General features: G+C 43.2%; 1 protein-coding gene and 1 long non-coding RNA gene across 2 annotated transcripts; both read left to right on the top strand.

Annotated features, from left to right (window-relative positions):
- Positions 1-302: 302 nt before the first annotated feature.
- LOC110706056 lies at positions 303-749 on the top strand. The gene is made up of 3 exons (XR_002508218.1): positions 303-433; positions 516-566; positions 657-749. It is a non-coding gene; the product is annotated as an uncharacterized LOC110706056 (long non-coding RNA).
- A 3,226-nt stretch (positions 750-3,975) lies between these two features.
- Positions 3,976-4,767, top strand: LOC110705971. Its single transcript, XM_021883895.1, has one exon. It carries the CDS (start codon positions 3,976-3,978, stop codon positions 4,765-4,767), a length of 792 nt encoding a protein of 263 aa, XP_021739587.1.
- Positions 4,768-15,002: the final 10,235 nt, after the last annotated feature.

Here is a 15,002-nt window from a genome sequence, read left to right on the forward strand (position 1 = left end):
TTTTTTCTTGTAAGGAACTAGGAATTACATACAAAAATATTTGAATTGATCTTAATGGGAAGATAGGTAACCATATCTTGGACTCTTCCGTCCATCCTTGGGACTTGGATACAAAAAAAGTTGTAGAATGTTTGGATTATTGGGGTTAATTAACATCTTCTGTGTGAAGAATAAAGAGTTGCTCTTGTTTTTTCTCATTAGTATCGGAGCTAATCCTAGATTGTTGATGCTGTGCAGTTTGATTTAATCACAACTCGAACTCTAAGGCAGTTATAAAAAGGTTATTTTTAATGCTTCTCACCTATAATTGCTAACGTTTAGGCTTCTGTTCCCAGCATTTTACGTGAATAGTTGGTGGGGAGCAGCTGCCACGACCAGTTTATTTGTTGCTGCAGCAATCACAGATTGGCTTGATGGCTACCTTGCCAGAAAGGTATCTGTAGAATAAAGTTATATGCTGAGATGAATTTGTTTACTTCCCTTACTTATTGTTGTACTTGGGCGATTTCTTTCAGATGCATCTAGGTACGGCATTTGGTGCTTTTATGGATCCCGTGGCCGATAAGGTACTGCCTATAGGAAGAACCTTTGTAATGTTGTTGATAGTTGAAGTATTTTTTTAGTAGTTTATTGATTCATCTTCTTGTTTAATGCAGCTTATGGTTGCTGCAACATTGGTCTTATTATGTACAAACCACCTAAAATTGCCTTATTCGGAGATATCCCTTGGCTATTTCCAGTACCAGCCATTGCAACTATAGGGAGAGAGGTTTCTTTGCATGCCCTTTGCTTTTAAATTGACAATTTTTGCAGATAATATATATGTGATGTAATTGATTCTGCCTTATGTCTGTGTGTTCTGTTGACAAGTTTGAGCTGAAAATTGGAAACACATACCATGCTTTTAAAGCCAAGCATTCGTTTCTTTGAATTAATGTACTTCGAATAGTCTATCCTGAAGTTCCTTGGAATTCTTAGCTGAAAAATTGATGATTATGGAACTTCCAATTTAGTGCTTTCTAAAACACAGTGGTAAATTGATTGGGTATGAAATCTTAGTTCATGGAAAGAAAAAAAAAAAAAAAAAAAAGAGGGTTGGGGGGGGGGGGGGGTTTATGTGAGCAAGTTATTTAGAGTTGGAGGCTTAGGTAGCATTCCCTGTTTATAGGTTGCATTTCCCAAACACAAAGGCCTTTACAATTTGTGCATTTGTTCAAGTTTCAAGTGACTAAGTATACTAAAAAGTCTTTATTTTACATTTTGTTGGCAATAGAGTCCTGTAGAATGACCGTTCTGTTGTGATTTGTGACTTTGTTTACTTGTCAAACAACAATATATTTTCATGCTCTTCTATCCTTTGATTCTGATCTAAAGCAGTTGCTTGAATAAGCTCCTTTTATTCCATCATAAACTTTGTTACTACCTCTGTTTTTTTTTTTTTTTTTTTTTTTTTTTTTTTTTTTTTTTTTTTTAATTTGCTACAAATGGGTATTTTATGTGAGACATAAAAAAATTCATTTGTTGCAAAAAAAAAAAAAGAAATGGAGGTAGTACTATTTTTGGGGTGTCCTACTTCACATTTGCTTTTGTATGAAGTTTAATATTTTAAATTGTAGTATTTCCTCTTTTCTCATCATCCCATCAATCTTTTTTCTTTCTCATCCTTTAAACTAACTTCCTTTATACACGGTCAACCTTTACACTACACTCAACAACTATTCTTAATATTTGTGCCCAACCTCATGAGGTCCATTATAGGATACAGGGATCATTGCAGTTTCAGTTGGGTTTCTTGCTGCAAAGAAAATTACTGGTTCAGGGTATAGTTTTTGATGATCACAAAGTTTGACTTTTGTGGCCCCAGTTTTATAAGTGTTACCATTATCATTTAAAAAAATTGTTAAGGTACAACAATTTGTTAGTTTTGATTGTATGGAGTATGATAAAAATTGTTTTTTATTTGTCTGATTTAATAATTTTGAACAAAAGTTATCACTTAAGTATTTCCTGAAAGACAGTAAAAAGTTAAAAGGTACAATAATTTGCAGACAGAAAAGAATCAAATATCTTTTGAAGAGTTCTGTCAATAAAATTGGCCATTAAATTTCAATTTTTGGAATCTAGTTGTCATTAGGTATACAATCTTTACATTCTTTTCTAGTCAAATACTTGTAGGAAACTTCCGTGAAGCAACTTTACTTATAATCATATGGTTGAAATTCTGTTAAGAGAAAGAAAAAATGTGGGAATCAAATAGGTTGTTGAGAAAGACTGAAGGACTAGAAGGGAAGATTTGGGTGTGTAGTTGCTTGCATTTGACAAATATTTGTGTTTATATAATCTGTTCTGCATTGAAATTTGCTGAATTGTATTCAATATCACCATTTCCATGTCAATACAAGACACTATTTGCTCTATTTGTGTTTAGCAGCTTAGGGAATAATGCGCAAAGCGAAGCAAATCTCATCTATTTGGATTAATATGTTACGTTAAAAATATATGCCAACGATTATGATTTCTGTGATTTGAGGAGGCTTTTCTTTAAATGATTGTTAGTAATTAACAGTAATTGTGTCTTACTATTACTAGTTTTACTTTCTAGGAGAGTGGGATAACATTGGTTGACCGATGAATAATGCGTCAAATTAAAAGGTGGTCATAATTATGGTAATAATGAGCTGAATAAGGGAAAGTGAGAGGGAAGGATGATTGTTCAACTTCTTGGTCACCAATTAACGCACCCTTTGTGATATATGGTTGAACCTGGCTTTTGTTAGAAATTTTGATCACATGCTTGTATTGTTTACAAAAAATGAATAATCCTCTCTACTGCTTCCTTTTTTTTTTGGCTATACTTATACTCACTTCTACTCTGTTCCCTTTTTTGCAACCCCCCTTTACTTATTATTTTACCCTCTTATCCTACAAAATTTACACCTTACTCTCTCTTTCTCTTCAAGTACCTGTTTCTTACAACTCACCTTTTTCTCACACCCTCTCATTAAAATTTTTTTCTTCAGATTCTTAATACTCCCTCCGCTTTTAGTTATTTGCAACAATGGGAGGTTGCACACATGCCAAGACAAATTTTTTAGAGATTGATTAGTAGTGGAAAAGGGGGTAGTGGGGTATGTGATTAAAGAATGAAAAAGGGAGGGAAAGTTATTCTTTTTTTATAAGGAGAGAGAAAAAGTGAAAAGTGTGGAACCAAATTTAAAATTTGGGGGCAATTTTTTGCCCCAAATTTTTACCCCCCCCACGTTTCCCCCCCCCCCCCCTTTTTCCTTGTTTCAACATGCACACAGAAACATTAAGAGGGAAAATTTAAGAGGGAAACTTGAAATTTCCCTCCATATACAAAATCCTTACAATCCAAATTTTTCCCTCTATTAAATTCTGCATTCAACAGGGGGTATTTAAAGACCCTGCCTTTAACATCAGAATATTCAATGTTTACAAAAGATTAAAGGACACTTAGTCCTCTTCCCAATAGTCAAGTCTAACTAAAATCTAAAAACAAAAAATCTTAATACAAAGTCAGTTGCAGCTTAATCTTCTTCTTCTCTGGTTCAAAACATCAACCCAGTAAAAAAAAAGCTCCCACTCATCATCACCAGACCTGACAGCATCATAAGTACACTGAACATGTCAGGCATTTTTTCACATGATGCATTTTTTAGCATAGATCAGATGTTAAATGAGGAACTCAATATGGGAGACGTTCATGCAGACATGGAAGGGACAGGTCACAGTCAAAGCAACAGCACACAGCATGGGGGTGGATTTTAGGAACCCAAAGGAAGAAAGCAACTGACTGTTCATCAGAAAAGGGAACTAGTAGATGGTTATCTACTCAAGCTGGAGGGGGGGGGGGGGGAGTTGCCAAGAGGGTACTTATCACAACAAGCAAGAAAACTCAATGTGCACAGATCAACAATCCAGAGAGTTTTTACAGACATCAAAAACCAAATGGCAATGGGGAATGTCATAGATGTCAGAAGCAAAAAACTGGGAAAAACTGGACCCAAACCCAAAGAATACACTGATGAGTTTCTGCAGTCAGCACCTTTGTATAAGAGGGCAACTGAGAGAAGCTATGGAGCTGCTCTAAAGATTTCATCTACAGCCATTCATAAACTAAAGAAACAGGGGAGACTCAAAACTCATACAAGCACAAACCACCCAGCACTCACATCCAACCACAAAATAGCTAGGATGAAATGGGTCTTAAATCACATACTGCCTGCCACACAGAATAGGGACCCCAAGTTTATGGACATGCAACAAGTGGTACATGTTGATGAGAAATGGTTCTACTTGAACCCAGAAAATAGGAGGTTTTACCTTCTACCAAATGAGCCAAACCCTTATAGAGCCCAACAGTCTAAGAGGTTCAAAATCAAAGGGATGTTCATGGCAGCCATAGGGAAACCAGTGTTTTCCCCTAATGGAGAAGTACTTCATGATGGAAAATATGGAATGTGGTCATTTGTGTATGAAACTACAACCAAGAAAAAAAGCAAAAACAGAGATGCTGGTACTGTGGAAATAAAAGCCACACAGAATGTAAACAAAGAAGCTATAAGGGCAATGCTAATGACAAATGTTATTCCTGGAATCAAATCAAAATGGCCTTCACATCTGCCCAGGGACATATTCATTCAGTGGGATAATGCAAGACCTCATCAAATTCCAAGGGATGAGAGATTTGAATCAGCCTGTCAGTCAGAAGGATTCAACATTCAATTCATCTATCAGCCAGCATAGTCTCCTGACTTAAATGTGCTGGATCTAGGGTTGTTCAATGTAATACAATCCATACAATACCAATCCTTTCCCAAGAACCTTAAGGAGCTCATTGAAAAAGTGAAAGAGGCTTATGATTTGTTCAATCCAATGTTGAACAAGCACTGTTGGATAACTCTACAGTGTTGCATGGAAGAGATACTAAGGCACAAAGGAGGGAATAACTTTACCCCACCCCATAAAGGAAAAAAAAAAACTTGAGAGGATAGGGATGCTGCCAGAGATACTACACGTGGACAAGAATGTGGTTCAAGAGGCTGTGGATTACCTCAACACTCTATTCATATCAACAAGTCAAGAGAATGTGGAAGATGAAGAGATGCAAGTAGATGCAAACTGAACTGAAGTCAAACAAAGGAAGAAGGTTCTAGTGAGACTGCCACACATAACCAGTGAGAAGCTAAGAACATGAATGCAAATAGTATGTGCTGTGTTATTATTTTTTGTTTATTACAACATGTCAATCATTGGTTAGGTGTCTTTTGTTTTAAGTTATGCAAAGTATTGTTGTTAGGCAGTCTTAACAACCTATAAGTGGGAAATGTACAAGTTTTTGTCAACTTCTATAAGTCTTAATTACAAAGGTGGTTGTTTTTATTTACATGTACATAACAAAACCATCATCTACATGTGCAAAACAGAGACATAGCATCATTCCATCAGATGGTATATTTTTTTTTCATAGACATTGCATAACTGGTTCCCTCAACAACTACCATCTGGAGTAGTTGGAGCAACTCCAAGTTATGAATGTTAGCTGTCAACTGAGTCCCTTCATCAGTTGGAATTTACAGGCACACACAACAAAGTGAGGGACTCTTATGTAACCTAGGGACATATATGAGATAGGGGGACTCATACAGGAACAGTCATGCAGCCCACAAGTTCATCATCATTCACCATAGCACAAACCCCATTGCCAATTGGACATGAAATTACCAATAGCCCATTCACTGCCCACCAACAGCTACCATGAATATCAGACAAATCATACAGCATTTTAAATTTTTAAAACAGGACAACCACCAACTAAAGCTTTGAGCAAACCCACCATAAGGGCAACCAGATCAAAATTAGGGCAACCAGAGCAAAAATAGGGCAACCAGAGCATAAATAGGGCAACTAGAGAAAAATTGGGGAAACCAGAGCAAAATTGGGGAAACCAGAGAACAATTAGGGCAACCAGAGCAAAATTAGGGCAAGGACAGCAAAATAAGGACAACTAGACCACAAGTAGGCCAATCAGAGCACAATTACGCCAACCACAACAAAATAAGGGCAACCAGACCAAAATTAGGAAAACCAGATCAAAATTAGGGCAACCAGAGCACAATTAGGGCAACCAGAGCACAATTAGGCCAACAACAACAAAATTAAGGCAACCAGAGCACAATTACGCCAACAAGAGTAAAATTAGCGCAACCACAACAAAATTAGGACAACCACAACAAAATTAGGACAACCAGAGCACAGTTAGGGCAACCAGAGCACAATTAGGCCAACAAGAGCAAAAATAGGCAACCACAGCAAAATTAGGGCAACCACCATGAAAGACGAACAACAATTAACAATTTAAACCACATAATTGACCAGCATCAAGACCCACAATCAAAATTAGGACAACCAGCATGAAATACGAACAAAAATTAACAATTTAAGACACATAATAGAATGTAGGTAAAGAAATGCGTTACGCTGCTAGATTAGTTTGAGGTAGAGGTGAAAGGGGTGTACGACCCTGCACTTTCAACAGATTCAGCCATAGGGGACTTAGATCTCAAGCGCTTTCTCCCAGTCTTGACGTGGGTGCACTTAGATCTGACCTCACGCACCTCCTCCTTAACAGATCTACCCTCTACAGGGGTTGGAAATGGGGTATCGTCATCATCGCTATCAAGAATAACGATTTCAGGAGCCTTCTTGACGGAAACCTCAACGTCTTTGCCCAGATCTGGCTTCGACGCCTCACTACGCTCCTCATCTGAGTCGTAAGGAGTCAGTTTTGCACCCCACCCATCTCTACGTTTCATATCAAGGTACATAGCAGTACGCGTCCCTATCAAACGTGATTAGGGGATTTTGCTCCCACCAATCACCATCTGACAAGTGGACCAATTAGGTTCCGCCATGTGTCCGTCACATGGGCCAATAGGAGCCTGCCACGTGTCAAGCAATGATCCGTCCACCTTGGACCAATTACGACACGACACGTGTCCTTCCCATGACACCTGGGATAACCGGTCACCTAGGCCCAACTTCCGAGGGAAGCCCAATCAGCCCAAGGTTAACCTAAACCTAGATTGGCACGTTTCCCGAGGTTATAAATACCTCCCTTAATCCTCATTAAGGGGGAGGACAGGCTGATCACGCTAAAAAAGCAGATTACCTACATTAAACACTCTCACCTAGAGAGACCCAATCACTTTAATTTCCGCATTAATTACTCCTTAATCAAGTACTAACTTGACCGTTGGAGGCGGAGCTCCCACCACCAGGAGTCTCCGTTGTTTTGCAGGTACAGGCGTCCGGTTCCAGTCTCGGAATTGTAACTCTCCCGCAGGACATCAGAAAACCCCGAAACATTTGGCGCCGTCTGTGGGGAGAGTACTTCTGAGATGGCATCCACGTCTGTACCGACTCCTGAAGAGAGGCGTCCCCTAGACGACCCTTAAGTTCAGTCGGACCACGATACTGAGAATGAATTTGAAGTTGAAGCTCACACAGCTTCAGACGGGACCCTAAGGGCCCGACGTACCCGTCATACCGAAAGGAGGGAACGGAAACATCTTCATACAGGAAGCGAGCCAGCAGGCGCACCGCCTGTTCGGCAGCAGCCGACTGATGGGTCTGCTCCCATCACAAGGAACGAACTCATGACCTTCATGAGGGACTTCAAGGGAGAAATTCAAGAGTTGATCAAGAAGAAGCCGCCTGCTCTGGACAAGGAGCAGTCGGCTAAGAAACCCTCCACTTCACAGAAGAGGAAGCCAGTTCAAGGGCAAGAGGCGACCCCTCATCCTAAATCTAGGAAGAGGGAGCCGCCTGCCCTTGATTTCACAAAATGTTGTTTTCCTACTCTAGGAAATAGGAAACCTGTTCGTCATATTCAGGCGGACGGGTCGAGGAAAACATACACAGACGCTCGGCTACTGCTAGAGCAGAAGAAGAGTGACCGATTGTCAGAGTTGGCCTCTACTTCAAACTTCCAAGACAGTCTGCGAAATACCTCGATGAGGCATACTCAGTCGTATCATGAGAGTCAGTCAGGCGGCACCTCCCGTCAGTCCGGCTATCATAGCGACCAGGCGGTACCAAACTTACCGTTTGTACCGCAACAACAGTATTTCTTACAGCCACCTCCGTTTGGTGGACATGCAGCAAAAAACGTCCAACCTATGGACTGGCAGCTACGGTTGCTTAGACTTGGCGAACAGCCGTCGGCCTTCTCCAAGGAAATTACTGAAGCCGCTCAGCCAGCCAAAGTGAAAAATGTATTAGTAGGCGCCTATGACGGCACTACTAACCCAGAAGACCATCTGATGGCATTCACCAACCTGATGTACCTTCAAGGGTTGGATGATCCCACTTGGTTCAAGTGTTTCCCAGCAACTCTCAAAGGGATCGCACAACAATGGTTCGGCAACCTACCGACTGGTTGTGTAAATAGCTTCAGGACGCTTGCTTACTTATTCACCTCCAACTTCACCATGAACATCCCTGCGAAGAAGACGACTCTTGATTTAGGAACAATTCAGCAGGGAGAGAAGGAGGGGCTTCGTTCTTACATCAGGCGGTTTAACCTGATGAAAATACAAATTCAAGGGTTACCGGATGAAGTAGCCTATACTGACTTTTTCAGAGGTCTCAAAGACGGGTCGACCTTCAAATTTGATTTGGTCCGAAAGAGGGTGGCGACTCTTCAAGAGGCCTTGATTGAAGCGGAAGCCTATATACAGGCGACTGATTTTTGTAGTACGGGAAAACAGTCGGACGGAAAAAGGTCCGACAAAAGAGAAGGACGACAGAGGCATTCGTCCAACAAAGACGAGAAGAGAAAAGAGGTCTGGGCGGCTGATTCCTCTAAACAGCCGGCCCAGAAAAAGAAAAAAGAATTCAAACCATACTCCCCAAAGTATGCGTTTAACAAGGATAGCCAATTTATCCTAAAGGAAATCAAGGGACGGATCTCAATTGAGAAGCCGGTCCCCATGAAGGGTTCTGCAAACTATCGGAACCAAGAAAAATTCTGTGATTATCATGAAGATGTTGGTCATCACACCAATGATTGCATCAGTCTCATGCGGTATCTGGACCGCCTGGCTGAGCAAGGTGATCTTGACACTTATGTCAAGAAATCAACGGGGAACACTTCCTCAAAAAAGCAGTCGGCCAAAAAGAATGAAAAGGCCGACAGCTCTGATACAGATGATGCAGTCGTCTACACCATTGCAGGCGGCTTCTCAGGAGGCGGCCCCACTATTAGGGGCAACAAAGACAATATCAGGCGGTTAGATGTAAATTCCGTTCACCAAGAACGACCCTCCAAATATTCATTTCCTGAGATTGTCATCACTGAAGAAGATCTAGGAGGGGTAAGAGGGCCGCATGACGACCCTATCGTTATTGAATGTAAAGTGGCCAACCAGAGAGTTGGCCGAATCCTCATAGATACCGGAAGCTCCTCAGATCTCATTAGTAGCAAATGTCTGTCGAAACTAAAATATCAGACTGATTGCATACATCCGGCCTCCCACCCTTTAGTAGGGTTTGGAGGAGGAGTCGTCCACCCAGTGGGACGAGTGGATTTACCCATCCGCCTGGGCGAAAAAGGGGAAGGACGACACATGGTAGTCCGGTTCCTGGTAGTAAAAGAACTCTCGGCCTACAACATGATTCTGGGACGACCAACCCTGAATAATTCCAAGGCTGTTATAATCCCATCTCTTATGTTGCTCAAGTTTGAGAGGGATAATGGAACAATCGGGTCCCTAAGGGGAGATCAGAGGATGGCCCGAGAGTGCTATCTCTCGGATGTCAAACCCACTGTTATGGCCACTGGGTCGAGTGGTGGAAAAATAGACCTTGACAATGTCAAGGAGAGTGCGCCTGTTCAAGAAGCAGGCGGCAAGAAGAGAAAGGCATCCCAGACAGGGGCCACAAGAAAAGACAGAAAATAGCAATCATTGGCAGAGGAGCGGTCGGATGAATTCCGCCCTCAGCCGGCTGGTGAGCATACGGACCTGATCTTTGACGACTCGCGTCCTAACCGAACAGTCAAAGTTGGGACGACTGCTCTGAGAGTCCTGGGTGACGACTTTCACACACTATTGAAAGAATACAAGGACATCTTTGCATTCGAAGTCCATGAAATGCCAGGCATTAGTCCTAATCTGGCGGTACATAAACTGGCAGTGGATCCGAAAAAGAAGCCGGTACGGCAGAAGAAACGTAACCATGGCGAAGAAAGAAGTCAGGCGGCAGCCGCCGAAGTTAAAAAATTACTTGATGCAGGGTTCATTCGGTAATGTTACTTCCCAGACTGGGTTGCAAATGTGGTGCTTGTTAAAAAGCCGAATGGCACCTGGCGAATGTTTGTAGACTACACAGACTTAAACAAGGCGTGCCCCAAAGACAGTTACCCTCTGCCTAAAATTGATAACCTGGTCGACTCAACAGCCGGCCATGCTTTAATGAGCTTTATGGACGCCTACTCTGGTTTCCATCAAATTCCTTTATGGAAGAAAGATCAGGAGAAGACGGCCTTCGTCACTGATCAGGGGCTATACTGTTACACGGTCATGCCGTTTGGTCTTAAGAATGCCCCGGCCACTTTCCAGCGAATGATAAACACTGTGTTCTTTGATCAAATTGGGAGAAATGTCGAGGCATATATTGATGATATGATTGTCAAGTCAAAACTTCAGAAAGATCATCTGTCGGACCTCCGAGAAACTTTCGCCACACTCAGGCGGCACCATGTCATGCTCAATCCCAAAAAATGTGTCTTTGGAGTTGAGTCTGGGAAATTTCTCGGATTCCTTATCAATCAGAGAGGAATAGAGGCGAATCCTGAGAAGGTGCAGGCGGTCATCGACATGCAGTCGCCTCGTACCATCCGAGAGGTTCAGAAGTTAACAGGTTGTCTGGCGGCCTTGGGAAGATTTCTAAGCCGATCAGGCGACAAATGCCTATACTTTTTCCAGGCAATTAAGAAAAAGGCAAGGTTTGAATGGGGGCCGGATGCTGAGGCCGCCTTCCAGAAATTGAAAGTTCACTTGCATTCCTTGCCGAGGCTGGTCAGCCCTTTGCCCAAAGAAGTACTCTACATGTACCTGGCCGTCTCTGATCATGCGTTAAGCGCTGTTCTCCTTGCTGAAAGAGACGGCTGTCAGCTCCCGGTCTACTTTGTCAGTCATGTACTGAAAAATGCCGAGTTGAGGTATCCCTTAGTGGAGAAATTTGGTCTTGCACTCTTCATGGCTGTTAAAAAATTGAAGCCCTACTTTTTGGCACATGCAGTCGTCGTGTATACAGACCAACCTATCAAGCGGCCACTGACCATCATGGAGTCGTCAGGCCGAATGATCAAATGGGCCATAGAAATACAGAGCCTCGAAGTTACTTTCGAGCCTAGAAAAGCAGTGAAGGGGCAAGCCTTTGCTGACTTTATTGTTGAGATGACTCGTCCTCCTGACTCTCAAGTTACAAACCAAGTCTGGAAGGTATATGTGGACGGAAGCTCTACTTCAAATGGTTGTGGAGCAGGCGTCATATGTCAGTCGCCAGAGGGCGACAGGTACGAGTATGCTCTACGCTTCAGTTTTCAGGCCTCAAACAATGAGGCAGAATATGAAGCTTTACTAGCCGGAATCCGCATGTGCAAGGCGGCAGGGGCAAGAAAAATAGACGCTTGTTTCGATTCACAATTGATAGTGAGTCAGTACAATGGCGAATACGAAGCAACCCATCCGGCCATGATCAAGTATTTACAGGCGGTCCGACAAGCAGTCGGCTCCCTTGAGGATTTCCATCTGATCCAAGTGCCGAGATCAGAAAACAACCAGGCGGATGCACTGTCAAAATTAGCATCATCCGCCTCCTGTGATACTCCTCGAACTGTTTTATGGGAAGTAATGGAGAAGAGAAGCATCGAGGAAGACCCTATTGGAATCCTAGACAGAAGCTCAACCTGGATGGATCCAATCAGGGCATATCTGACAAACGGTTCCCTGCCGGATGATCATCATCAGGCGGCAGCACTGAAAAAACGAGCAACCAGTTTTGAAATAATAAAGGGAGAACTTCACAAAAGGGGGTACCTTCAACCCTTCTTAAAGTGTGTTACTCCAGAAAAGGGACGAGAGATACTAGACGATCTTCACTCTAGTTACTGTGCTTCCCATATAGGCGGTAGGACGCTTGCTCAACGGGCAAGGCGGCAGGGCTACTTTTGGCCTACTTTAGAAGCAGATGCGATGGTGATGGTGAAAAAATGTGACAAGTGCCAAAGGTTTGGCAAACTAATTCACCGTTCGGCTACTGACCTCACTACCATTCATAGCCCACTACCGTTTGCTAAGTGGGGCATGGATATTCTGGGTCCATATACGCCTGCTACAGGCGGAAGGAGGTACATACTTGTTGCCGTCGACTACTTCACTAAATGGGTAGAGGCGGAGGCTGTAAAGGGAATCAAGACGAAGGATGTAATTTCATTCATTTGGAAAAATGTCATCACTCGGTTCGGGGTTCCCATGTCTATGGTTTTTGATAATGGTCCCCAATTTGAGACGCCTGTTCTCAAAAGCTGGTTGGGTGACCAAGGAATTGCACACTACTTTGCATCTGTCGGCCGTCCACAAGCAAACGGCCAGGTAGAAGCCTTTAATAAAATCATCTCAGACGGTCTCAAGAAAAAGATTGAACGAGCAGGCGGCCTATGGGCGGATGAATTACCACATGTTCTCTGGGCCATTAGGACGACTGAAAAAGGGGCGACTGGAGAAACTCCATTCCTCCTAACTTATGGTGCGGAAGCTGTTCTTCCAATAGAACACTACGAGCCGACTCTTCGAGTAATGCTATATGACGAAGAGGCAAACTAGGAAGCCATGCGCCTGGCATTAGACTCACTTCCTGAAAGGAGGGGCAATGCTGTCTTGCGCCATGAAATTTACCGCCTGAGAATGACTAGATCATACAACAAAAAAGTAAACAGGCGTCCACTCAAAGTGGGGGACTTTGTACTTAGAAAAATGGAAGCAGTTGGTAGGGCTAATGAGTCTGGCAAACTAAATCCCAACTGGGAAGGACCCTACCGAATCTGTGAAGAGGTCAGGGACGGTACCTACCGTCTGGGAACACCACAACCGTTGCCTCGAACTTGGAATGTAGATAATCTTAAGAAATATTTCTTTTGAATGATGTAAATAGTCAAGGGCTACTTAATAAAAGTTTGCGTACTTAATATTCAATTTTGTACTAAGAGGGGCACGCCTACTAACAAACAGTCGGCTACTCTCCATGTTTAATTTTCTCTTCAGAGGGGCATGCCGTCTGTACCTTTACTGTCGGCTACTCTCCATTGAGTTTTACTCTTTCAGAGGGGCATGCCGTCTGTACCTTTACAGTCGGCTACTCTCCATTGAGTATTTTACTCTCACCATAGGGGCATGCCGTCTGGACATATAGTCGGCTACTCTCCATAAAAGAGGGCCGACTGGTTCCAAACACACGGCCACCCCCCTTATACTTAACTAAAAATGATCAGGGACTGGCCGACCCTGTGCCTAACAGGCGGCTACCCTCCTTTTACTTACCACCTACGTTCACCAAGAACTAACCAAGGCCACAGGCCGAATGATCAGACCAGGCGCCAAGCCAACTGATCAAATCTTCAAAACTAATACGACCTGTCCCAACATCATAGCAGGCGTCCGGCGGCATCCCTCCGGATGAAATTCGTCGCAGAGAGCAGCTCCCTTTTGGGTGGAACATTGCTCTATAAACTAATTACACGGCACCTATACGACTGTCCCCAAGGGCAACCACGTAGCCGTTTTTGAGACAAGGATAACTCTATCACTAACCAAACCAGTGGTAGCAGTTGACATCTGAGTCAGATGACCGCCTGTATTACTTGGGATAAATGCAGGGGGTACCTCTTGAGTTAATAGCCAACAAACATTGGCGAATCAAAAGGATCAGCCGGTCTCCGCCGCCTGGTACCTTTACTACTCAAGCAGGAGTGACGGCGACTGAGTAACTCCAAAGTTAACTCATAGTCACTCTCTCAAACTTAGTATGGAGCCTAAAAGGTATGAGTCTTCCGCCTGTTTTTAGCTAACAGGGGCTCTCAACCACTACTCCTGCTAGGTTAACAACCTATGAGTTAAAAGAAAACGAACATTGGCGAATAAAGGGGAACAACCGGTACCAACCGCTTGATACCTCTACTACTCAGTTACTTGGCGACTAGGTAACAATCATGTTTACTTGGTCAAACCACTTTCCTACTTGGTTAATTTTACAAATGACAGGACCGCCTGCCTAAAGGGGATCCAGTCTTTAAAATGGTTCGAATACTGATTGGATAAATGGCCGACTGATCGTCTAGCTTGGAAACAGACAACCAGTCGTCCAGGGGCATAGGCGGCGTGACTAACTATCCGTACCTGTCTGCAACTATCGGCCATGTAAAACAATCGGTATAGTGTACAATTGGATATCAGAATATTCTATACTTGAACAAATTTGAAGCAAAACAAAAATATTCATTAAAAAGAAGCCGGTCATTAAAGACCGGCAAAATATTCAGAGCCCCGGCCCCCTGGCCGGGTAAATACAAAACAAACGGCACGCAGGCCGTGGAAAGAAGACATAAAGCTTAAGAAGGGGGCAGATCTTCAATATCAGCAGCTGCCGCCTGGTCAGCACTCTTCTTGATGGACTCGGCTTCAGCTGCATCCTTCTTTGATGCATTACCCCCAAGCGGCACAAGCGCCACTACCGGCTGCTCCTCCTCCTCCAACGCGTCCTCCAACGCCTCTTCCTCAGCAGCCGCCAGGATCTCTTGATTATATCTATCAGAACACTGGCGGTACGTTTTTTCCCATGAGGCAAAGTCGGCATTGGGGAAGAGGCGGCCCCAAGTCATGCGCTGGATTTGAGCAGAGTCTTCCATCATCTCCCGGACC

The sequence above is a fragment of the Chenopodium quinoa genome, unplaced genomic scaffold, assembly GCF_001683475.1.
Source record: "Chenopodium quinoa cultivar QQ74 unplaced genomic scaffold, ASM168347v1, whole genome shotgun sequence".
Lineage (NCBI taxonomy): Eukaryota > Viridiplantae > Streptophyta > Magnoliopsida > Caryophyllales > Amaranthaceae > Chenopodium > Chenopodium quinoa.

What these genes read in the sequence shown, in the direction of transcription:
- LOC110705971 (XM_021883895.1), top strand. Translation starts at nt 3,976, where the DNA reads ATGGGGAATGTCATAGATGTCAGAAGCAAAAAACTGGGAAAAACTGGA.